We start from the raw sequence: 22,631 nt of genomic DNA on the forward strand, positions 1-22,631 counted from the left end.
TCCCCTCCCGGCGGAGGAGGAGGCGGGGGCTGGGACCGCGCGGGGCGCACCGGAGAGCGCGGAGCGGCTGGTACTCGCGACCACAGCGCCGGCGGCTGTCGCGGCGGCGGGAACCCACATTCCGTCCGCGGGCCGCCCGGGCAGGGGGGCGTCGGGCGGGCTCTCCAACCGCGGGCGCAAGGGCACTGGTCTGCGGACGCGGGCCGGGGCGCCCACAGCAGGCTTGCGCGTCGGGGTCCGGAGTGGGGAGGTCCCCGGGGGCTGGAGTCCCCACAGCTGGGCGCGCTTGCCCCAGGACCTGGACCGAGACCTCGGGGGCTCGCAGGGAGCGCACCCCGACGACCCCGCCCCCGACCCAGCCTGAGTCTCGAGGCCAACCCTGCGCCCCGAGACGCGAGGAGCGCCGCGCCACTCCCCGGAGACTCCCGACTGCCCGGCGGGTGCGCCTTCGGGGCCCGCCCCGGGCCGCGCCCCCCGCGCAAGGTGAGTTGTGCGAGTCCCGCCTGGGAGGAAGTTTGTGCAGAGGCGCTGTCGGGGAGGGGGGTGGTTCTCGGGCCCCGCTGGTGCGGGCGGGAGCCGGGCCGCTCGCGGCTGTTTGCTGCCCTCCGTCCGGCCGCGGTGTCTGGAGGCCACTTCGGCCTCCTTTCTCTTGGCCTTTTCGGAGGCGGAGTTCACTATCCAAGTCCGCGGGTGTGTTGTGCGCGCGGGTGTGTGAGTGTGTCGGGGGAGGCCGAAGGGAGCAATAAAAAGCGAAGAGAGTCCGAGACAAAAAAGACGCGGAGATTGAGAAGGAGGGAGGGAGGAGGGACGAGGGAGGAGAGAGGAGCGCGCCGGGGAGGCGCGGGAGCCGGGAGCGGGGACGGCGCGCAGCGCGAGCGGCGGGCGTTGGGCTGGCGGCTCTCGCGCTCCCGCTCCCGCTCCCGCCCGCACACAGCGGCGCGCTCACCCGCACACGCCCGCCAGCTCCCGGGCCGCCCCGGCGCGGGGCACAGAGGCGGAGACCCGGCGGGCAGAGCGCGCCCCGCGCCCGCGCCCACCCCGCCGCCTTTGCGCTCCGCAGCGGCGCGCCTTACCCGGCGCCCCCGCCAATCCTGCCGGAAGATGGTCAACGACCGGTGGAAGACCATGGGTGGCGCTGGCCAACTTGAGGACCGGCCGCGCGACAAGCCGCAGGTACGCGCGGGCGCGAGGACACGGGGCCCCGGCGGCGGCCGCTCGGGCCGGCGGGGCGGGCACCCAGTGCGGGGGCTGGAGTTTGGGGCGCACACCTTCGAGACTCCAGAGGCCCGGGGACCCTCCTCTCCTCCTCCCCTAACCGAGGCTTGAACTCGGGGATCGATGGGGGCGGCACCCCTGCAGGAGCCACGCGCGCTGCGGGCCAGGTCTCCCCGGTCCCTGCGCCCCCAGCGGCCCCCTGGTGCACGCGGGTGCAGAGGGAGTCGGGGACTTACAGTTCGCTGTGTGACCACAGACAAATCAGCCCCCTTGCTAAGTCTCCGTTTCCTCACCTCTACAATGAGCATCTTAACCACCCACAAAATATCCACTCTGGGCGCTACCCTGTGCTAGGCACCTGGTCCTGAACCTGATCCCCTGAATCTCCTCTGCATCCTTCCGGCTTTAGCCACGGCCCTGCATACAGTAGGGGATCAATAAAGATTCATCTCCTGTAGGAACCCTGGGTATTGTGATTTTCTGACTTTTAAGACAAGGAAGCAGGGCTCGGAGACCGTTGGCTCCTGCCTGAGGCCACGCAGCTCTACTGGGATTTGAACCCTGATCTGTATGCTCCAGGGCTGGTTCATTCTCCCTTCCTGCTGCCTCTTCAGGGGCAGTGGAGGTGGGGCTTGGAGGGTGCCCAGGGCTGTGCAGTGGAAGCAACTGAGGGCAGAGCACCCGGGCTGGCCAGCAAGGGGGCTGGAGTCCGGAAGCTGAGGCGGAGGGGCTGCCCCAGGGCTGCCCGGGGCTGGGCTGCCAAGGGACTGGGGCAGGCTGGCGAAATGAGGAGGCCGCTTGCTCACCAAGGAGAGGAAAGAACAGGGCTGTCCATTTTAAATTTTAAATTTCTCCCAGACAGATGTCACTGGGGAAGGAACAGTTCATCCTTGCAGCTGCAGGAGGGGAGGGGGCGGCACGGGCAGGCCTGGGTGGTCCCTTCCTCCCAGGAGCCGCAACCTGCTCATTCTTCCTGGCGTCACACAGTCGTGGCCCAGGGGCCCAGCCCTCTACGGTTTGCAAAGCCCCTTTGCATTCATCTGCACTAGCTCCCTTCTCCAAGCAGGCTGGGGGCTGGCACGTCCCACATCACAGACCAAGGATCGGAGAGGTTGGGAGCATGCCCACGTCACACAGCACATTGACAAGAGAGTGGGGATTCAAACACCGGTCCAATCACACACCTGTCCCTCTACTTCTCAGGGATGGGCTGGCCCCTCTTTTAGGTCAGGTCTGCAACCGAGCCACCTCCAGATAACGAGTCCCCTCCTGCTGAGATCTGACTTCTCCTGCTTAGCAAGAACTGTCTTAACTTCTAGACCTGTCCTCCAAGGCCATCCCTAGCTTGGCCCACTGTGCCTTCCCATTGGTCTCTTACAGGTAGCGAGCGACTGGTTGTCATTCTCCAGCCCTGAGCCCACACCATGCCACCCTGCCCCAGTTCCAGATCTTTTCTGTGTCATCTTGTTTGCTTCCCTAGGCTTCCCAACACACACAGGGGGCACACACACACACACACGCCCCTTCAGTCAGGGACACCCTACTCAAAACCCAGCTCAAATGCTGCCACCTCCTCCAGGAAGCCTTCCCTGATGCCCCTGTGGTTGTGTCTCTAAGTTCTAGTAGTGTTTATCCTGTGCCACTCAGCCACCTTGTCCTGGGCCCCTCCTGTATCAGGAGATCCCTTTGGACACAGCCTCCTCTGGAGCCCATCTCTGGGTCTCTCCCTGGGCCCAGGCTCCATTCCTTCCAGGCAGCTCAGGTCAGGCACTGAGGGTGTTTGCTGAATCAAACTGTGTGAGGCTTGGCCAGCAGGCACTGGTCTGTCTCAAGGGCTGGTGCCTTCTGGGGGAAGTGTTTGAAATGTGGCTTCAAGGCCTCTGGGCCAGGCCCCGCCTCCCTCTGCTGCTCCCAGGGGAGGTGGGGCGGGGGGCGGGGGGCACAGCGCACAGCTTTCAGCCGTCACCAGGCCACAGCCCAGCTGTCTGCCCCTTGGCATCTGAGGCAGCTCAAGGGCTGTGGCTCCAGGGCCCTGGGCCAATAGCAAGCGCCTGCCTCCCCTCCCTGCCCCTTTGGTGACCCAGCATGTAGACAGGCTGTTCCCAGTGCCAGCTCTGGGCTTGTTTGAAGCTTCAGACAAGAGGCAAACCCTTTCCTGTGCCCGCTGTCAGAAGATAGAGTGCTGCCTGCCCTGGTTCCCTTGGGCCTGCCCTCTCCCCTGGGCCAGCCTTCCCTCCTCCCTTGCAGCCAGGTTCGCCTCACTTGCTGGCATGCTGTGTGGCTCTGGGTAAGTTACTCCTCCCCTCTGGGCCTGGGCTTCACCATCTGTAAAGTGGGAACAGCAAGCTTCGCTTCCTCCTCATTTCACAAGGGCTGTGATGGGAGCCACGTGAAATACTGCTGTGTTTTGCAAACTGTGAAGCAGTGTGTACCCATGAGGAGGGTGTCTCACAGCAGCCTGTCCCCCCAACAGGCTGGCTGTGTCCTGGTCTCCCCTGTCTGAGCATCGGGCTCCTTCCTATCAGAGGGGCCTGGCTGAGGCTTTTCAACAGGGCGTTCCTCTGGAAGCATAACGTGGACGCAACACTCCAAACACCAGCTGGTCACAGGCCACAACTCTCGTTTCTTTTTTCTCTTTTTTTTGAGACAGAGTCTCCCTCTGTCATCCAAGCTGGAGTGCAGTGGTGCGATCTTGGCTGACTGCAACCTCCGCCTCCCGGGTTCAAGCGATTCTCCTGCCTCAGTCTCCTGAGTAGCTGGGACTACAGGCACACACCACCACGCCTGGCTAGTCTTTCTGTATTTTAGTAGAGATGGGGTTTCACTGTGTTGTCCAGGATGGTCTCGATCTCCTGACCTTCTGATCCACCGTCTCAGCCTCCCAAAGTTCTGGGATTACTTGCGTGAGCAACTGCACCTGGCTGACACGTCTTGTTTCTTGGTCACAGCCACCCTGGGAGCTTGGTGGCAGGGATGATGAACCCATTTGACAGATGAGGAGGCTGAGACTAAGAGCTGGAGCTGGGACTCGAACCTGGGTCCTCTTGGGCAGCAGACCAAGGGCCTTGGAGGAGGATGGAGGGACTTGGTTCAGCCCACTCAGCCCAAGTTAGGGCTCCCGTGTCCAGGCGGTGTGGTTCTCAGGGCATGCGAAGCACCCGCTGCCAGTGGGTAAAGCCCAGGTCCAGAGGTCCTGAAGGACCTTTGTCCAAGTGCAGCCATTGCTGGGGACCGCCTTGGGCCCTGTCTGTCCCAGCCCTATCCAGCCTCAGTGCCTCGCTGCCAGGTAGCCTTGGACAGGTTGTCAGCTTGGACTTTGTTAAAGCATCCTGCCTCTCCCTGCAGAAGGAAGCGGCCTTCACACCTTGGGGCAGGGTGAAACGATATATTTGCCAGGAGTTTGGAGTTTGTCAGATGCAAGGATCTAGAAATAGACATGATTCTTCTGGTCTTGGAACATGGGGCAAGAAGTCACCCTCCAACTGTCTCCTCTGGTCAGAGGGGCTTGTTTCTGGGCCATCCCCAAGCCACCCCAAAGGGAGGTCAGCTTCCAACCCATCCCAGGCAAAAGCTCTTGATGCTTTCAGAATTTCCCAGAACATTTCAGAAAGAAAGAAAATATCTTTGGGAAGTTCTTCCCATTGTCTAACCTAAATCCCTGCTGCATTAAACTTACTCAATGACTATTTAGGGAGGCCCTACCTCATGCTGGGAGGTATAGCCTGGTGGATGTGGTGTGTGCTTCAGGGAGATTAGAGTCTCATGGGGGGAACAAGTTCACAGGTCAGGTTTGATTACAAACCATCATGGGTGCTAGAAAGATCTATGCCTCTTTCTTGTTCCCTGGGGCTTGGGTTGAGGTCACTGTGCTAGGCTTGGGGTTTCCTGAGCCCCTCCTTCTGAGCTAACTGCTTAGCTGGGGCGTGGTGTGGCTGAGGGGGTGGCATGGACAGAAGGTGACTGGCCAGATGTTGGGTGAGGGAGGGAGGCCTGGGGAGGCGCCAGCTTTGCGGGGACAGCAGGTGGGGTTGGTGCCATGGCCGGGTGAAAAATAGGAGGGCTCAGGCTTGGGGTGGAGAGATGCTGGTGTGGGCCTCGGTGGGCTTGAGGCCTGGGTGGGCCGTCTGGGTCGCCAGAGCTCTGTGTCGTGGGGAGAATGGGCAAGCTCCTCATAGGAAACAGCTGGAGAACCCCGCTCCGTGGTTCCAGAGCAGCTGCTCCCCAGGAAGTGAGTGAGCTGGGGGACTCGGAGCCTCCAGGACGGGCAGAGGCTGGCAGCTCCGTGGGGCCCTCTTGTCCCCTTGGATACCTTCGGCCCCTCCTCCTGCGCCCCTCCCTGTGGCCTTGGACTCCCAGTGGCTCTCAGCAGGGTTCTGCTTAAGATTCCCACTCAGATCTCACAGAACAAGCCTGCAGACTCTCCCCAAGTCTTTGTGACCCCCAGAATGGTGAGCAGAACCACCAGCTTTCATCCCCAGGGGGTCCCTGGGACCCTCCCTCTGCCAGGGCCAGGGGCTCAGAGTTCAGCCCTCACTGGGAGCCATGTGACCAGCTGTGTGCCCAGCCGGGAGCAGAGTGGGCTCCTGGGGAGACAGGAGGAATGCCCCCAAGGCGCTGGGCTGAGGCAGGGCCCAGTGCCCCAACCCACAGAGCCCATAAGGCCCCACCCAGGCTCTGTGCAAGCCTCTGCTGGATTTGGAACGCACAGGACCCTGCCACCTTCAACTTTCCATTCCCCAGTACAGAGCCCAGGATGTGTTTTCGTCATGTTGAACAGCAGAGGGCTGGGTGCTCTTAGGAGATGGGGTGGGTGGCGGGAGGGCCCTCAGCTGGGTCTGACCTGGCCTGGCCTCCCCTGCAGGGAGACTTCCTTATTCCCATTCATCTGTGGAGTGCGGCCCCAGTCTCCTTGGGGGGCTCCTGCCAGCCAGCTCCCTTGGGGGGGAGGAGGAGGGGACGTGCCAGTTTAGCAGAGCACCTTGGTGTCAGATCCCTTCCTCCTGAGCCCCCCTCTCTTCCTTGGAACCCCCAAGGCTGGGGCCTCAGAGAAGGCAGCCTGGACAGGGCTCACCTGCACCCGAGGCACGCTGGGGCCTGCTGCCCTCCTGGCATGAGCCTTATCCTCCTTTTGGCCAAGGCTCCCTAGGCAACTCTGGGTGAGCACTGGGGGTCTCACAAGGAACCAAGCTGGGTCCCTCCAGCTGGAAGCACATGCCAGCGGTCAGTGGCAGAAATGGGCCTTGAACCCGGGACTCCCGGCTCAGGCCCCGGCCTCTCTCGTGCCTACCTGCCTGGGATGCCCTGTCTTGGGAGCTGGGGGCTCTGTGGGCATCCTCACCATTCCGCAGCCCCCAGGGAGTGCACCCTGCTTGGCCACAACAGGACGGAGGCACCAGCCCCAGGCGCTCGGTTGGGCTCCTCGGTGCCCAGAGCTCCCCTTATTATCTCAGACAGATTTCTTCACGAGGCATGTAAACGGCAGCCCATAAAAGCCAACAGTGCTTCATCCTTAAGGTGATCTCTAAAGGCTCATTCTCCTCTGCCGAGTGCCCTGCGTCATCTCCAAGCTCCTCGGTCCCCCTGCCTCTAGGGGACCCCCTGCGTCTTCCTCCAGCCCCTCCCCATTTCAGGACCCTCTGCCTTCCCACCAGGGAGGGTCTTGGGTGGGAGGAGGGTGCAAGATACGGCAGGGGTGCAGGAGACGCAGACTGGAGACGGCCAACGTCTCTGCCACGCCAGTGCCAGCCTCGCCAACCGGGGACCTTTATGCTACAGTGTCTGGTGATTCAGCCCGAGCTGCTCGGGGCAAGGTGTCTCCCGACGGGCTCCGGGAACGAGCGTGACAGGGACTTAGCTGCTGACACAGAGTTTTGTCTGTCAAACTCAGCTGTACTGTAGGCAGAGGAAGGAAATCACAGGGCGGCCGAGCAAGTGGCCCTGGTGCATCCACCATCCGGAGTGCCCAGCCCTGGGTCCAGTTGGCGGCTCCAGAGCGCCTCCCCCACGAGGCGTTGGATGAGGGTCTTGTGCTCTGAGCCCCAGCTTTCCAATCTGCATAGTGAATTCAACCAGAGTGCCAACTGCACAGGTTACTTGGAGAATTCAGTGATGGGAACATGGTCCATGCCCAAGGAATGGCAGCGATGGCACAGCGCCCGCCTGTCTGTAAGCTGCTGACCTGCAGGTGCCTGGGGGCTGGGGATGGCCTGAAGCTTGTCCATTCTGTGCCAGGCTATCAGAGGTGGGCACAGGGTCAGAGGCAGCCCTGCTTCGGGGCCCAGGGCTCAGCTGGGGTCTTGAGCCTCTGCCCTGCCAAGCCAGGTAGGTCCCAAGAATGCCCCTTCACCCCCTTCCCCATGCCAGCTCCTTCCTCTGTCCATCCGCCCATCCATCCAGCAGCAGCCGTCGGGTCTGCTCTGTGCCAGGCAGTGAGCAGGTCCCTATCTGTGGAGGGGCTCACAGTCCAGGGCAAGTTTCCTGGGCTTGGGATTCGCTAGTCCCTGAATCCCCAGAAACTGTGCCCACAGCTTTCTCAAGACTCCCCAAAAGGATCAGACAGTCAAGAATCAGTCTATGGAGCGGGCATGGTGGATCGCGCCTGAAATCTCAGCACTTTGGGAGGCTGAGGTGTGAGGATTGCTTGAGCCCAGTAGTTTGAGGCCAGCCTGGGCAAAGTAAGGAGACCCTATTGCCACAAAAAAAATTTTGTTTTTAATGAGTTGGACACCTTGGTGTCAAATCCCCAGCAAGGCATGGTGGTGTGTGCCTGTAGTCACAGCTACTCAAGAGGCTGAGATGGGAGGGTTGCTTGAGCCACGGAGTCTGAGGCTGCAGTGAACTAGGCTTGTGCCACTGCATTCCAGCCTGGGCGACAGAGTGAGTCCCTGTCTCTCAAAAAAAAAAAAAGAATCCCAGTAATCCCAGTCCATAGAACAGGAACTCCCCCCGAGCAGGAGCTGGGGTTGACTGGTCCCCTGATACCTCCGCAGAGACTGGCCCAGAGCCAGGCTCGTGTGGGGATCTAGCAAATGTGGAATAGATAATTAAACGAATGAGTGAGTAAATGAAGTCAAAGGCCATGACAATCTGTCTAATCTTGATAAGCACCCTCTTGCGGGGAGCACAGAGGAGGAGTCCCTCCAAGCTGGGAGGAAGGGAGTGGAAACAGTCAGGGAAGGCTTCCTGGAGGAGGTGACAGCCAAGCCCTGAAAGAAGAGAATAAATTGGGCTGGTGGAAGAGGAGGAGGGGAAGCGGATGCTCCTGACCGGCCAAGGGAGCAGTTTGTGCAGAGCTGGTGGAGGAGAACTGTGTGTTCGGGTCTGGCTGGCGTAAATTGTCTTGAAGCGTGGAGCCGGGAATGGACGTGGCTCCCAAGGGGACCGGGCAGGCGTGGAGCGCTGAGTCCTGGCAGCCGCATGACAACAGGGACGGGCCAAGGAACTCTCCTCCGCATCCTGACAACAAAACAGATCTCTTTCCCGGGGGCCTCCATGTCCAGGTGCGTCCCCTCCACCCCACCCTCTTCAGGTGCCAAGTAGGTCATACGGCAGTTCCTTGTAGAATTCGAATTTACAAAAAAGACTTTCCTCTGCCGCATTTTCTCCGTAGGAGGACACGGTGATGTAAGAGGCATCTATCTCTGTTTAACATATCACTAAGAAAGCAAGCAAGCTGTCAATTACGATTATAAGAGGTCCCCCCCCCGGCCCCGCTGGAGATTCAAAAAAGTGAAAAAAAGAGAAGGTGCGTCCCAGCGTTGACGACACACCGAAATAACACTTTAGGTGGAAAAAAACTTTCCTCCAGATGCTGTGTGCACATTGATCACGGGATAACAAAAGCCACTAATATTTATTGCGCGAGTACAGCGTGCCAGGCACGGCTCCAAGAGCTTTAATATATGAAGTCATTTAAAGACGAGTCTCAAATTCAGAAAGTTGAAAATGTGGGGAAAATGTGTCTGAGAGTTGAGGAAATTCAATTGTAGGCGGGGCCTGGCCCGGGGAGGAAGGCAGGAGGTTCGGGGCCCAATCCCAGTTCTGCTTTTATTTGCTGTGTGACTCTGGGCCAGGCCCTTGCCCTCTCTGGGCCTCAGTTTCCCCATGTGTGTAGTGCTCAGGGGCTACCAGCGAGTCTGCCCAGTGAATCCGGGCCCCTGAAAGCGTGTGCGGCCACACTATGGCACCTCCTTTCACTGCAAGCTGTTCCTCGGCCCTGGCTTCTGGCCAACACAGGTCTTTATTGCGCGCCTGGCCTTTGGTCCTGGTTTTGAAACACGGCTTGTTCTGGAGTGACAGCCGCCTGTTGCCCTGGCCCCCTCCTCCTTGGAGCGCAGCAGGTCTCTTCTCTAGGGTTGCCTTCGAGCTACCTGGCCAAGTGGGTTGGCATTTGCCCTGCCAGGGGCCTGCTCTGTGAAGAGGTGGAGGAAGGAGAGAGGACAGGGCAGGGTGTGAGGAGGAGGTGCCTGGGAACCCCCGGGAGCCCCCGTGTGTCCTGGGCACTGGAGAACAGTGGGACAGAACACGGGATGTGGCTGCTGCAGTTGGAAGGGACCTCCCGTGACAGGTGCCACCACCCTAGGGCACTCGTTCCCATCTCTAGCATCGCTGCTGTGGCATCACAGCTCTCTCTGACCCACATATAGAGAGGTGGATGTCTCTGTATTGCCCCATTTTACAGGCAAGGAAACTGAGGCTCATAGAGGTGAGGCCCCTCGCCCAAGGTCACACTGCGGGAAATGCAGCTTGGAGACCTGAGCCCTGGCTCGTCTAGCTGCAGCGGTGGGGTCTCCATCTCCAGCCCTTACTGGGTGGGGAGGGCTCCACAGGAGTCACACGGCCACACACATGGGTGGGCGTGGGTCCCTGGGCCGGCACCATGCAGAGCATGAGGGCGGGCCAGGGGCAGCGGAGGGAAGGCTCACCGTTCTCCTTGTGTGTTCGTGTCTTTCTGCCTCAGTTTCTCTTTCCCATCCTCTCTGTCTCATCTCCCCACTGGGGCTCTGCCTCTCCACTTTCTTCCTGAGGCACCCGCTGTGTCCCTCCCGCTGGATCTGTGCGTGTCCCTGTCCCTGTCTCTCTGTCTCCCCTTGGACTGTCCCTCGGTGCCTGTCTCATCTGTCTCTCTGCGACGCCCTTGCCCAGCCCCCAAGAAGGGGGTCCTCTGAGCCCAGGTATGCCTCTAATGCTGCCTCTTCTCTCTCCCGTCCCTCTGTCTGTCTGTGTCTGTGCGTCCTGGGCGGGCCTGCAGCGTCCGAGCTGTGGCTACGTACTGTGCACCGTGCTGCTGGCCCTGGCTGTGCTGCTGGCCGTGGCCGTGACCGGAGCCGTGCTCTTCCTGAACCACACCCACGCGCTGGGCACGGCGCCCCCGCCTGTCGTCAGCACCGGGTCTGCGGGCGCCAACAGCGCCTTGGTCACCGTGGAGAGGGCGGACAGCTCACGCCTCAGCATCCTCATCGACCCGCGCTGCCCCGACCTCACGGATGGCTTCGCCCGCCTGGAGAGCGCGCAGGCCTCGGTGCTGCAGGCGCTGACCGAGCACCAGGCCCAGCCACGGCTGGTGGGCGACCAGGAGCAGGAGCTGCTGGACACGCTGGCCGACCAGCTACCCCATCTGCTGGCCCGAGCCTCGGAGCTGCAGACAGAGTGCATGGGGCTGCGGAAGGGGCACGGCACGCTGGGCCAGGGTCTCAGCGCTCTGCAGAGCGAGCAGGGCCGCCTCATCCAGGTAGGGCTGGGGTCTGCGTCTTGGGGTCTTGCCGGAGGCAAGCGGTTGCTGCTGCCATGTGCCAGACGCCTGATGTCCACGGCCTCACTTAATCCCCAAGTGGCCCAGACAAGGGGCTACTGCTGTTCCCATCTGCAGACAAGCCATGAGGCTTGGGGAGGTGCAGTCACTCATCCCACTGCACAGCTCGTGGGAGCCAGGATTCAAACCCAGTTTCTTTCCCGGTGACCCTGGGTAATTGTAGGGTACCCCATGGCATTTGGCGGTCAGTCAAATCCAGGGCTTGAGTGTTTCCCTAGTGCGCCAAGATGCAGCTGAGGTAGGGCATTGCCCCATCAGGGCAAACAGATGCTGAGAGGGGGGATGTGACGTGCTGAAGGTCATGTGGCTGCTCAGTGCTCCCGGGTCAGAGAGAGCTGCACCCCATCTCTCCACCCCCGTCCCAGTTCACGATTATGCAGTGCCCACAGCTTCCCAGGGACGGACAGACCAGTCCAGGCAGCCCAGCCACACCCGTAGCCTGTCCCAAACCCCCTCCACCCTCCCGTGCCCTTTCCCCAGCCAAGCCAGGCTGCAGCCAGCCCAGGTGGGTCTGGATGAAGCTTTCCAACTCCAGCCCTGAGACCATGTCGGAGGCGCCACCCACAGGCGGTTCCTCCTTCACAGGATGAGGGATTTGGGATCATCTCCTCTGACTCTGCCATTTTCCAGGACAGAAAATGGTGGCTCAGAAAGGGGTGGTGACTTTTCATGGGTGCAGTGGCCAGGTCAGGCCTGGAATCCAGCTGCCCTGGAGCCCTGCCCAGCCTCTGGCCCTGTGCCATGTCCTCCTGGTAACTCAGATCCCTGGAGGCTGGGAGCCAAGCCCCTGCCCCCTCCGCCCCACCCCCCAGCAGGCCCTAGGAGAACCAGGCATTTGGTTACCCAGCCGCTCATGAGCAATGGGCCCTTTCCCTCCCTCTGAAGGCTGCAGCTGGAGAAATTACAGTCCTCATCGCCCTGTCTGGGTGACTGATGGGAAGGTGGCTCCCCCTCCCGGGGTGGGAGAACGTTTTGACCGCCTTCCGGCTGCCCCTCCATCTGCAGTTCCCCAGGCCTCATCAGCAGGGTGGGGGTGGGGGTACCTCCTCACTCTCTGGCTGACCTGGGACCCCCACCTCACTCTCCAAATCGCTCAGCCCCTGGTCAACTCAGGCCCAGCTCATGAAGGCCCACCCTTAGAGCTGGAGTGGGGGATTTAGAAGGGGACCCCAGAGCCCTGCCCTCCCAATGGCCTGCACAGAGGTACAGAGTGTTCCCACAAGACTAACAGCCTTTCTGGGCCCAGGAGTACGGGCTCACCTGACATATTTACTTCCCCAAAAATGTTTGATTTGACTCATTCCCCACAGACTGGATGATTCAAGAGACAGTGTGTCTTTATGTTTCATTCAGAGGCAGCGAGCCATGCTCCTAACTCTTCCTTCCAAGCTTCCCAGACCCTCAGCCGATCAGCACAGATGTGGGCTTCTCAAAGCTGTTCCCGAAGGCACACTGGGTTGGAATGGCCAGAGGTGCTTGTTAGAAGGCAGCTTCTGGCCGGGCTCGGTGGCTCACGCCTGTAATCCCAGCACCGTGGGAGGCTGAGGCAGGTGGATCATGAGGTCAGAAGTTCAAGACCAGCCTGGCCAAGATGGTGAAACCCCGTCTCTACTAAAAATACAAAAATTAGCCAGGCACAGTGAGCAGGGGTCTGTAATCCCAGCTACTCGGGAGGCTGAGGCAGAATTGGTTGAACCCGGGCGGCAGAAGTTGCCGTGAGCTGAGATAGCGCCACTGCACTCCAGCCTGGGCGATAGAGTGAGACTCAGTTTCAAAAAAAAAAATAAACGCAGCTTCCAGGCCAGGCGCGGTAATGACTCATGCAGTAATCCCAGCACTTTGGGAAGCCGAGATGGGCGGATCACTTGAGGTCAGGAATTCAAGACCAGCCTGGCCAACATGGTGAAACCCCATCTCTACTAAAAATATAAAAATTAGCCCGGCAGGCGCCTGTAATCCCAGCTATTCAGGAGGCTGAGGCAGGAGTGTCACTCAAACCCAGGAGGTGGAGGTTGCAGTGAGCTGAGATTGCACCACTGCACTCCAGCCTGAGCTACAGAGTGAGGCTCTGTCTCAAAGAAGAAAAAAAGGCAAGTTCCTGGGAGTCATCCCCAACCTCCTGCAGCCCCCGTGGCCCGGGGTGATTCTCATGTGCAGTCCCTGAGGCCTACTGTTCACGGCTGAGCTGAGCCGTTCTGCCCTGAGGGTTTGCAGAGCTGGGACCCAGTCCAGGCCCCATCCATGCCAGCTGTGGGATGCTGGGCAGGTGGCATCCCCTCTCCGGGCTGGGTCTTCTCTGTGACATGTGCGTAACTCGGTCTATGCTGAGGGGATATTGGAGCGCGTGGCTGCAGGGCTGGGCTGGCATCTGTTTACGTGGGGGATACTCACCGTCTGCATCATCAGCATCTCCTTATTCCTAGAGTAGAAGTGGTTTGTGAGCTGAAATTTAAACCTGTGGGGAGCCACCATTCCACTATTGAAAACACCCTTCCCTTTTTTTTTTTTTTAAGATAGTCTTTCTCTGTCACTCGTGCTAGAGAGCAGTGGTGCAATCAGGGCTCACTGCAACCTCCAAGTCCTGGGCTCAAGCAATCCTCCCACTCGGCCTTCTAAGTAGTTGGCGCTACAGGTGGGCACCACCACGTCTAGCTAATTTTTTTTAATTTAAAACTTTTTTTTTTTTGTAGAGACGTCTTGCTGTGGTACTCAGGGTGGTCTCAAACTCCTGGCCTCAAGCAATCCACCCATCTCGGCCTCCCCAAGTGCTGAGATGACAGGCATCAGCCGCTGTATTGGGGCGAAAATTCCTTTTCCGATAGGAATGATAGGCCCACACTGTGTGCTGGGCTCCATGCTGAAAGGCACTTTGCAGCCCGATAACCCTAGGAGGTTGGTACATTTGCTATCCCATTTTCTTTCATTTTATTTTTATTCTTTTTTTTTTTTTTTTTTTTTTGAGACGGAGTCTCGCTCTGTCACCCAGGCTGGAGTGCAGTGGCTCGATCTTGATTCATTGCAACCTCCGCCTCCCGTGTTCAAGCGATTCTTCTGCCTCAGCCTCCTGAGTAGCTGGAACTACAGGCATGCACCACCACACCCAGCTAATTTTTTTGTACTTTTAGTGAAGACAGTGTTTCACCAGGTTGGCCAGGCTGGTCTTGAACTCCTGGCCTCAGGTAATCCACCTGCCTTCACCTCTCAAAGTGCTAGGATTACAGGCTGAGTCACCGCACCCGGCCTTGTTATCCCATTTTACGGAGAGGCAGACTGCGGCTCTGAGTGGCAGGTGCCTGTGCAGACTCGCTCACACAGCCGAGCAGTGCCGGGAACAGCAGCTCCGATGCCACTGCCTCTAAGCGCTGCCCAGCCAACCCCCGGCATGCGCCTGTGCAGCTCAGCGAGCAGGGACTGACTTCCCCATTAATTCGGGGCATGTTTATATGTACATTTTCAACTTTAATCATCTGCTGGTTTAAACGGAGGTCTTCCCTGCCCGTTAGCAAGAGGGAGGAGGCCGTGCCTGTTTTTTGAGTGTGTTGTGGCTGTGTTGACTCAGATAAACGGGCAGCACCGGTGTGAATTAACCAAGTGATCTTTGCCACACACACATCGCAGGGCGGCCCCCACCCCACGGGGGGGTGCTGCCTGTGTCCCTCTGTGGAGCGCCCCCGATGGAGCGCAAACGCTCTGCCTGCCCATCTGAGCTCCTCTCTCCCTCTGGTCTCAGCCCTCACTGAATCACCTGCTCAGCAGAGGGGAAACTGACAGGGAAACTAAGAGCTTTGCAGGGCCCCTGCCTCTGGACGAGCCGAGAATCATATTTTGTAAACTGCTGGCACTGTATATTTCTATTTTCCTTCCACGAATGGGCTATTATCTGGCAAGTGACAGGTTCGGTGTGTAAAGACCCCGCCAGCTCCACGATCGCTGGCTGGCCAGCTGTAGCCCGCCACTGCCTCATCCTCCACGTGGTCCTGCAGCCCAGGGTGGGGGCGACAGACCCCAGACCCTTGAGGCAGCCAACACAGGTGGAGGTGCTAGGGGACAGCATTGCACTTGGCGAGCTCCAGCCCCAGGCTGTGATGGAGGGAAGGGCGGGAGTGAAGGGTGCAGAACCACGGCTGAGCTCGCAAGCCCAGGCTCCCCTGAATCCCCCCACTCAGAGAACCGGGGCTCGTTATCTTGGGTTACAAGGAGACATGGAGAGATTCGGACGCTGTTCCAGGGTCACACAGCTAGTGAGTGGGGGAGGGACTGGAGTCAAAACACAGGCAATCACCACCAGAACCTGGTCCAGACCACCGCCCCGTCCCCACCCTGACCCTGCTCTTCTACACAAGAACACGGCCCCAGGCCCCTCTTCTGCCAGCCAGCTGGCCCTGGGGAGGTAGCCTGAGTCCTGGTTCCCACGCCATCCTTCACTCCAGAGCTCGCTCTTTCAGGGCCTCAGTGTCCCTATTTGTCACAAGAGATGACAACCTTAAATCTTCCCTCTTTGCAGCACTATGGGGGGCCCAGTGAGATCATGGACATCGGAGAGACACAGAAACTCAGAGTGATGTTTGCATGGGGCGTGGGGGTGGGATGGGGGGAGCCTTGTTGATCTGGAAGCCTGGGGGGCTACACGAAGACTCCTTCGGCCTCCCCAGCCTCAGGGTACCCCTCAAGGGCAGATCAGTCACTCCCGCCTCAGCAGCCTTGCTCGGGATCAGAAGAGGTGGCAGTGGGAATGCTGGTAGCCTGGAAGGTTCTGTGGGAACCTGGTGTGCTGAGTACCCGCCGGTTACTGACACTGGGCTGGCACTTCCCATGTGTTGTCACCGGTCCCCATAGCAGTTTGTCCAAGCCAGGGGAGACAAGGCGTGGTGAGGACACTTACCCCCAGTCATATAACTGGCCAGTGGACGCGCTGGGCTGAAGCTGGATTTGCCCAACGTTGAGCGGTGCCTCTGGCCTTCTCCAGTTTACCCCCCTGGGCTGAACACACAGAGATGGCTGAACACAGCCTGGGGCATCAGGGGTGGCAGGTGCCTGCTGGAGCTTCCTTCCCCTCCCGCCTGCTCCCCAGCCCTCTGAGCCCTCGGGGTTCCAGAGCACAGGCTCCCTCATAGCCCGGCTGACCCCTCAGACCACTTTGGACAGGGACGCAGGGGCCAGGGCAGGGTGGGGGCTGCCATTGAACCAGGAGCCCACTTCTGCCTCAGGGGAGGGCCCACTCTGGCTGGTAACATGCTGTGTGCACCACCCAACCCCCAGCAGAGCCCTTGCCCCCTCGGCTCACCCCCTCGGCTCACCCTGTGTGCTCTGCAGCTCCTCTCTGAGAGCCAGGCCCACATGGCACACCTGGTGAACTCAGTCAGCGACGTCCTGGATGCCCTGCAGAGAGACCGGGGGCTGGGCCGGCCCCGCACCAAGGCTGACCTTCAGAGAGCGCCTGCCCGGGGAGCCCGGCCCCGGGGCTGTACCACTGGTGAGTGGGGCAGGGGCTGCCGTCCTCCGGGGACTTGGGTCCCAGTCTGGGGATCCTGGAAGCTGGGGTGAGGGTTCCCCAGCCATGAGATTCCCAGGGCCGGACCCTGCGTCCATGCAGCCTGTGCAGAAGCCCTCCCAGTCCATTTTTGAGGAAAGTAAGGCCCAGAGAGGGTGACTGACTCACCCAGCCTCAGCAGGGGGTGGCAGAGCCGAGGTCTGACTCCCAAACCCAGTGCCGTCTCAACCCCACGGTGGACAGACAGCGTGCGCAAGGGGGCCGAGCAGGAACGCACTGGGGGCTGCGGCCATCCTGACGGCCTTGCCTGCCTCAGGCTCCCGGCCCCGAGACTGTCTGGACGTGCTCCTAAGCGGACAGCAGGACGATGGTGTCTACTCCGTCTTTCCCACCCACTACCCGGCCGGCTTCCAGGTGTACTGCGACATGCGCACGGACGGCGGCGGCTGGACGGTGAGTGCCTGGGGCCGGGCAGGCGGCAGGACAGGAATGGGGGCTGGGAGGCCGGGTACCTGAACCCCAGCCTTCCCGGCAGCCCCCCACACAGCCCTCCACTGTGTACCTGTGGACCGGCCCCGCCTCCCCGGTGTTCTGTCTGGCCTGACCCCACCCCTACAGAACGGGGGGAACAGGGGACTCCGTGAGCAGACCCTGGGGGGCTCCCTCCAGAGCGGACATTAGGCAGGAGCCACCGTGGGCTCCCTGAAATCCCCAGCCGTGGTCCTTCCAGCAGGGGGTTTCCTGGCAAGCTGCGGTTCAGGCCTAGGACACGTGGCAGCAGGAGCCTGTTGCTAATGTGAGTTCAAGGGCTGATGTTGGCGGCTGCCTGACTTTCTGAACTACCCAATATACGGTGCATGGCTGCTGGGAGCAGAGACCCCCCGAGGCTACGGGCTGACAAGAGCTGTCTGATTCCTGCGCCTCCTGGTTCCTGCCTGGGTGGGAATCGAGGGAGATGTCCCAACTGCCAGTCACAGGGCAGGCCCAGGACCGCAGCAGGTGCCAGGAGAATGGGGCAGAGGCCCTGGTTTGAAGACCCCAGGGCAGCTCCAGGAAGCCCCTTCCTGAACTGGGTTGATACACTTTGACTGCAAAGGGCCAGCCGGGGAGGCTTCGAGGCCTGCGGTCCGCACAGTTCCACGAAGGATGGAGGGAAGTTGTTGCCACTGAGACTACTGGCGTCTCGGTGGCAGCAACCTCCCTCTGTCCTTTGCAGGGAAGACAGCCGCAGAGCAGACCAAAAGGCACAGGTGTGGCCTCGTTCCAGGGACACCTGTAGACACCGAAATGTGAATTTTATAACATTTTCACATATTCTTCCTTAAATGTTATTCAGTGAATATTTAAATTTTTTTCTTTTGATTTTTTAAGAACCATCTTAAGGCAGGGCTTAGTGGCTCACACCTATAATCCCAGCACTTTGGGAGGCTGAGGCGAGTGGATCACCTGAGGTCAGGAGTTTGAGACCAGCCTGGCCAACATGGTGAAACCCCATCTGTACTAAAAATGCAAAAATTAGCCTGGTGTTGTGGCATGCGCCTGTAAACCCAACTACTCGGGAGGCTGAGGCAGGAGAATCACTTGAACCTGGGAGTCGGAGGTTGCGGTGAGCCAAGATTGCACCATTGCACTCCAGCCTGGGTGACAGAGCAAGACTCCATCTCAAAAAAAATTTAAAAAATAAAAATAAAAACCACCTTCAAAGTACAGACCCTTCTCAGCTCCCATGCTGCATATAGGCAGTCGGCAGGAGCTGTCCTCTGGGTGGGGTTTGCTGACTTTATCCTAGAGCTCGGGACCCCTGGTGGTGGGAGCCGAGCTCACCGTCCCCTTCTCCCGCTGCTGGGCTTCCGACGCCCTCCTGAGGCTCAGGCTTGGGGTTGGGCGTTAGCAGGGCCACCACTGGCCGCTGAGGGATTGTGTGCACATTTTAAAAATGCATATTTCTTCCTTTGTGTATACTGGGATGCTGGGCTTGGAAGAGAAAGATGTGAGCCCTGCCCACTGGCCAGGTGCTCTTGAGCAGTGAACAGCCTGCACTACTGTCCCTGGAGGTCGTGCCACCCCAAAAGCTGCTCGGCCGGGAGAACTGGCTCTTTAAGGCTTCTCAGTTTCACATTTCGTTTCAGTTGGACAGACATTTTTGAGCACCTACTGTATACTCGGTTCTGGGGAAGCCCCTGTCCTAGTCCTCCTGAGGAGTTTACAGGCCAGGGAGGATTTGGGGTGGAAGAAGTCACTGTAGCAGAGGTGAGGGTAAAGCTTCCCGGCGAAGGGGGCATTTCTGATGAGCCATGAAAGTGGGGAGGATTTCTGAGCGCGGGCAGGAGGGAGAAGGTACTCCAGGAGGAGGGGCGGCCTGACGAGGCTCCCACAGCGCATTCCGGGAGCAGGGCCGAGGGATTTGTGGTGCGTGAGGAGATGAGGCTGGAGTGTCCGGCCCCAGGCTGCGGGGTCGCGACAGACACTCGGGAGCTACTGGGGTGCTGAGAGGAAGACCGGGTGGGGACTGTGCCTCAGGAGAGGTGACGCCACGGTGTGCGCCCTTGGGCAGTGGGAAGAGGGAAGAGGAGGAGGCGTTTCGAGCGTTGGGTCTGCAGGTCTGTGATGGAGCCCCGACGCCAGATGCCAGAGAGGCAGGGGGCTGGGAGGTTCGAGCTCTGGTTCTGTCACCCACAGGCCGCCGGGGCGTGGCTCTGAGTCCTGCTGTGTGACCTGGGGCAACTTCCCTCGGTTCTCTGAGTCCCCTTTTCCTTGGCTGTGAAATGGGGACACCTGCCTACATCCTTAGAGCTCTTAATTGCAAGCGCAGGAGCGTGGGGCGCTCAGCCCAGAGGGAATGTGCTGGAGAGAGACTGGGAGGCTGGGGACGCCAGGAACAGAGGCCCCGGACCAGGCCAGGGGTGGCCCGGTGACAAACCCACTGCCCCAGGGCTGCTCCCACTGAGTGCAGGAAGCAGCTCAACCTGGGTGTGCCCCCACAACCCAGGTGGACGTGGGGCAGGGGCTGGGTCGATTCCTCCAGCCCTTGCTTCCCCAGCTGCTTCCAATTGGTGGGCCTGAGTTCCAGGCCTACAACCTCCCTGCAATTAGCTGGCATTTTTATCAGCTACGGTGGGAATCAGCTGTGCCTCCTGCCAAACCTCAGAAAATGAGGAAGACAGCCAAGAAGACACACGTCCATTTTGGTCCTCCGTGGGGTTGACCTACGTGAATGGCTGTGACACTGAGCCCCGCCCCATGCCAGGCACTGGCAACACCCCAGCCATCCAGAGTGTGTGTGACCCTGCCCCCAGCCAGCTCCTGACCTACAGGGAGGCCACGGTGGTCCAGGAGATGGAACAGAGGCCTGAAGCCGTGGGAGGTAGGAATCTGGCTCCTTCCTGGGGTGCCCAGGTGGAAGCGTCCCTGGCCTCTGACCTTGGACTTGGGGCGTGAGAAGAGGCCTGCATGGTGCCCCCGTTTCTTGCCTGGGATCTTGGTGTTGACTATTTTTCTTTCTTTTCTTTTTTTTTTTTTTTTGAGAGACAGAGTCTCACTCTGTCACCAGGCTGGAGTGCAGTGGTGCGATCTCGGCCCACTGCAACCTCTGCCTCCCAGGATCAAGCAATTCTCCTGCCTCAGCCTCCCGAGTAGCTGGGACTATAGGCACACGCCAACACGTCCAGCTAATTTTTGTATTTTCAGTAGAGATGGGGTTTCACCATGTCAGCCAGGATGGTCTCGATCTCTTGACCTTGTGATCTGCCCACCTCGGCCTCCCAACATGCTGGGATCACAGGCGTGAGCCACCGCACCCGGCCGGTGTTGACAATTCTTGGAGTTTTGATGTCCAGGCCCACAAACGCCTGGGGGAGGGGTTTAACATCAGACAAAACAAGTGCCCGAGAAACAGGAGGGAGGGAAGCCTCTTGGCGGGGATTTGTGGCGGGAGGTGGGGTGCAGGCAGCCCCAGTCAGCCATCCCCTGCAGCGGCAGGACGCAGGGAGGCCCGCAGAGGCGGGCGGTCAAGGGGCGAGTGCGCCAGCAGGGCAGAGCCGCCGTGTTAGGAGCCAGCGTGAGAGCAGACGAGAATCCCCCCAAGACCCCAAAGACAGACACATCTCTAAACCTGTCTTCAAGCTCCGGAGGAGAGCTTTTAAATGTACTGGATCTGCGTCTAGGGGATAAAAGCTCTTTTGTTTTCCTAACACCAAGAACGAACGTCTGAGTTATGGCATTTGCTTCCGGGAACCCCTGGGCGGGCGGAACAGTGAGAAGGCACCAACCGAACCCAGAAATCAAAGTTAAGGGTCAGGACAGGCTTAATGAAAGATCAAGATGCCGGAGCGGGCCATGCGTCTTCCACTCCGGTGGACGTGAAGCCAATCTCCCGGGAAGTCAATCAGGATTTGGACTGGGAGGCGGGTCGTTCCGATAGCCCCTGCTTGCTCTGGGGGCTCTGGGAAAGAGGCTTCTCATCTGAGAAGGGCTTGCGTGGCCAGGGAGCGTTAATATCCATTTGGGCCTCCATCAGAAGCAATCTTTTCCCAGGAACCTCTGGACATCCGTCAGGATCGCCCCCCTGCCACACGGAATCTCTCAGAAACTCAATTTTAGTTTGGGAAGGAGCTGGCTGCTGCCTCTCCAGCCCCGGATACCATCCATCCTCATTAGGTTCCTTGTCCAAACTGCCAGGCCTTGAGCGCCAACGTCACCTGATCCTCCCTGGAGGACAGGGCACCTGAAGCTGTGCCCCAGAGACTCTGTGGCTGGACACTCCCTCCAGAGCCTGTGTGGGTGAGGGCAGAGCTCAGCAGCCCTGTCCCCAGGGCCACTTTACAGTTCATACGCCCCTGCTCCCTCCCCTGGCATCACACCGCCGCCCTTCAATCCCTGGAGGCAGGCGGGGCAGCCTTGGAGAAGGCCAGGGATGTGCCCACGGTCACTCAGCAGCCTCCAGTCCTCCCTCGGTGGCACGCGCTTATTCTTATGTTCAAACCCTGAGCATCCAAAGCAAGCCAGGCGCAGGGAGGTCAGCAGCAACTAGACAGGTCAGCGAGCTCCTGGCCTGGCGGACAGAAGGACATGACAGCTGATTTATGTCAGGGATGGGGAGCCCGGGGCCGGGAGGAGAAGCCCCTACTCCAGTCTCGGGGGTGGGAGGAGTGAGGGGCAGTGAGATGGTGTGTCTTGTTTGGGGGCCATGGCGGCTGGGGGCTACTGGCCTACCTGGTTTAAGGATGTTTGAGTCCAAGATGAGGCAGGGAGGCGGCAGGGGCTGGGTCTTGCAGGTGATCCTCAGGCCCCGTCATCATGCCCATCACAGGTCCAGCCCTTGCGTGGCAGGAGTCCCAGGGGCAGGGACCACACCCTCTTGCGACCACATTAGCTCAGGGTGGGCACAGCACCTGCACGCTAAACGCTTGCTGGATGAGTGGCTGTTGGCACCGTTTGGCGGTATAGCTTCACCTCTGTAAGTCTCGCTTTTCTCATCTGTTAAATGGGTATCATATAGCGCTGCTCTGCAGCTATGGGCCAAGTCAGAACCCTTCACAGGCTGCTCACCTGTGTGGAGTGAGGGGGACGGGGAGGAGGGAGTCAGTGCTGAGCCCCTGGGGTTCCCTGTGAACTGAGGATCTGGCTCTGCCTTGTAGCATCTTACAATCAAGGGGAGGCAGAGTCGTAAAAATAAAGGCCAGATGTCCCTATTCAGAAGGTCCCAAGTGGGATGAAGCCAGCCATTGCCAGCCCCACCCCCACCCCACCCCCAGTGCCCCCGGCCTTGTAAGATTCGAGGGTCACATGCCTTCTTTTTTTTTTTTTTTTTTTGAGACCCAGTCTCGCTCTGTCACCCAGGCTGGAGTACAATGGCGTGATCTTGGCTCACCGCAACCTCCACCTCCTGGATTCAAGTGATTCTCCTGCCTCAGCCTCCCGAGTAACTGGAATTACAGGCATGCGCCACCACACTTGGCTAATTTTTGCATTTTTAGTAGAGATGGGGTTGGCCAGGCTGGTCTCAAACTCCTGACCTCAGGTGATCCACCCGCCTCGGCCTCCCAAAGTGCTGGGGTTACAGGTGTGAGCCCCCTGGCCTGGCCCACATCCCTTCTTGGAACGGCCCTTGCTCAT

At 59.7% G+C, this 22,631-nt stretch overlaps 1 protein-coding gene across 1 annotated transcript in view; it reads left to right on the forward strand.

Moving 5' to 3' along the window:
- The first annotated feature begins 1,101 nt into the window (after nucleotides 1-1,101).
- Nucleotides 1,102-22,631, forward strand: part of FIBCD1 (fibrinogen C domain containing 1) — a 35,913-nt gene continuing 14,383 nt past the window's right edge. The window contains exons 1-4 of the mRNA XM_021674015.2: nucleotides 1,102-1,173; nucleotides 10,466-10,945; nucleotides 16,340-16,499; nucleotides 16,834-16,970. Coding sequence (XP_021529690.2) covers nucleotides 1,102-1,173; nucleotides 10,466-10,945; nucleotides 16,340-16,499; nucleotides 16,834-16,970 — 849 coding nt within the window. The remainder of the gene's footprint in view (nucleotides 1,174-10,465; nucleotides 10,946-16,339; nucleotides 16,500-16,833; nucleotides 16,971-22,631) is intronic.

Source organism: Aotus nancymaae, unplaced genomic scaffold (genome assembly GCF_030222135.1).
Source record: "Aotus nancymaae isolate 86718 unplaced genomic scaffold, 86718_ANA_hifiasm-v0.15.2.pri h1tg000003l, whole genome shotgun sequence".
NCBI classification, from domain to species: domain Eukaryota; kingdom Metazoa; phylum Chordata; class Mammalia; order Primates; family Aotidae; genus Aotus; species Aotus nancymaae.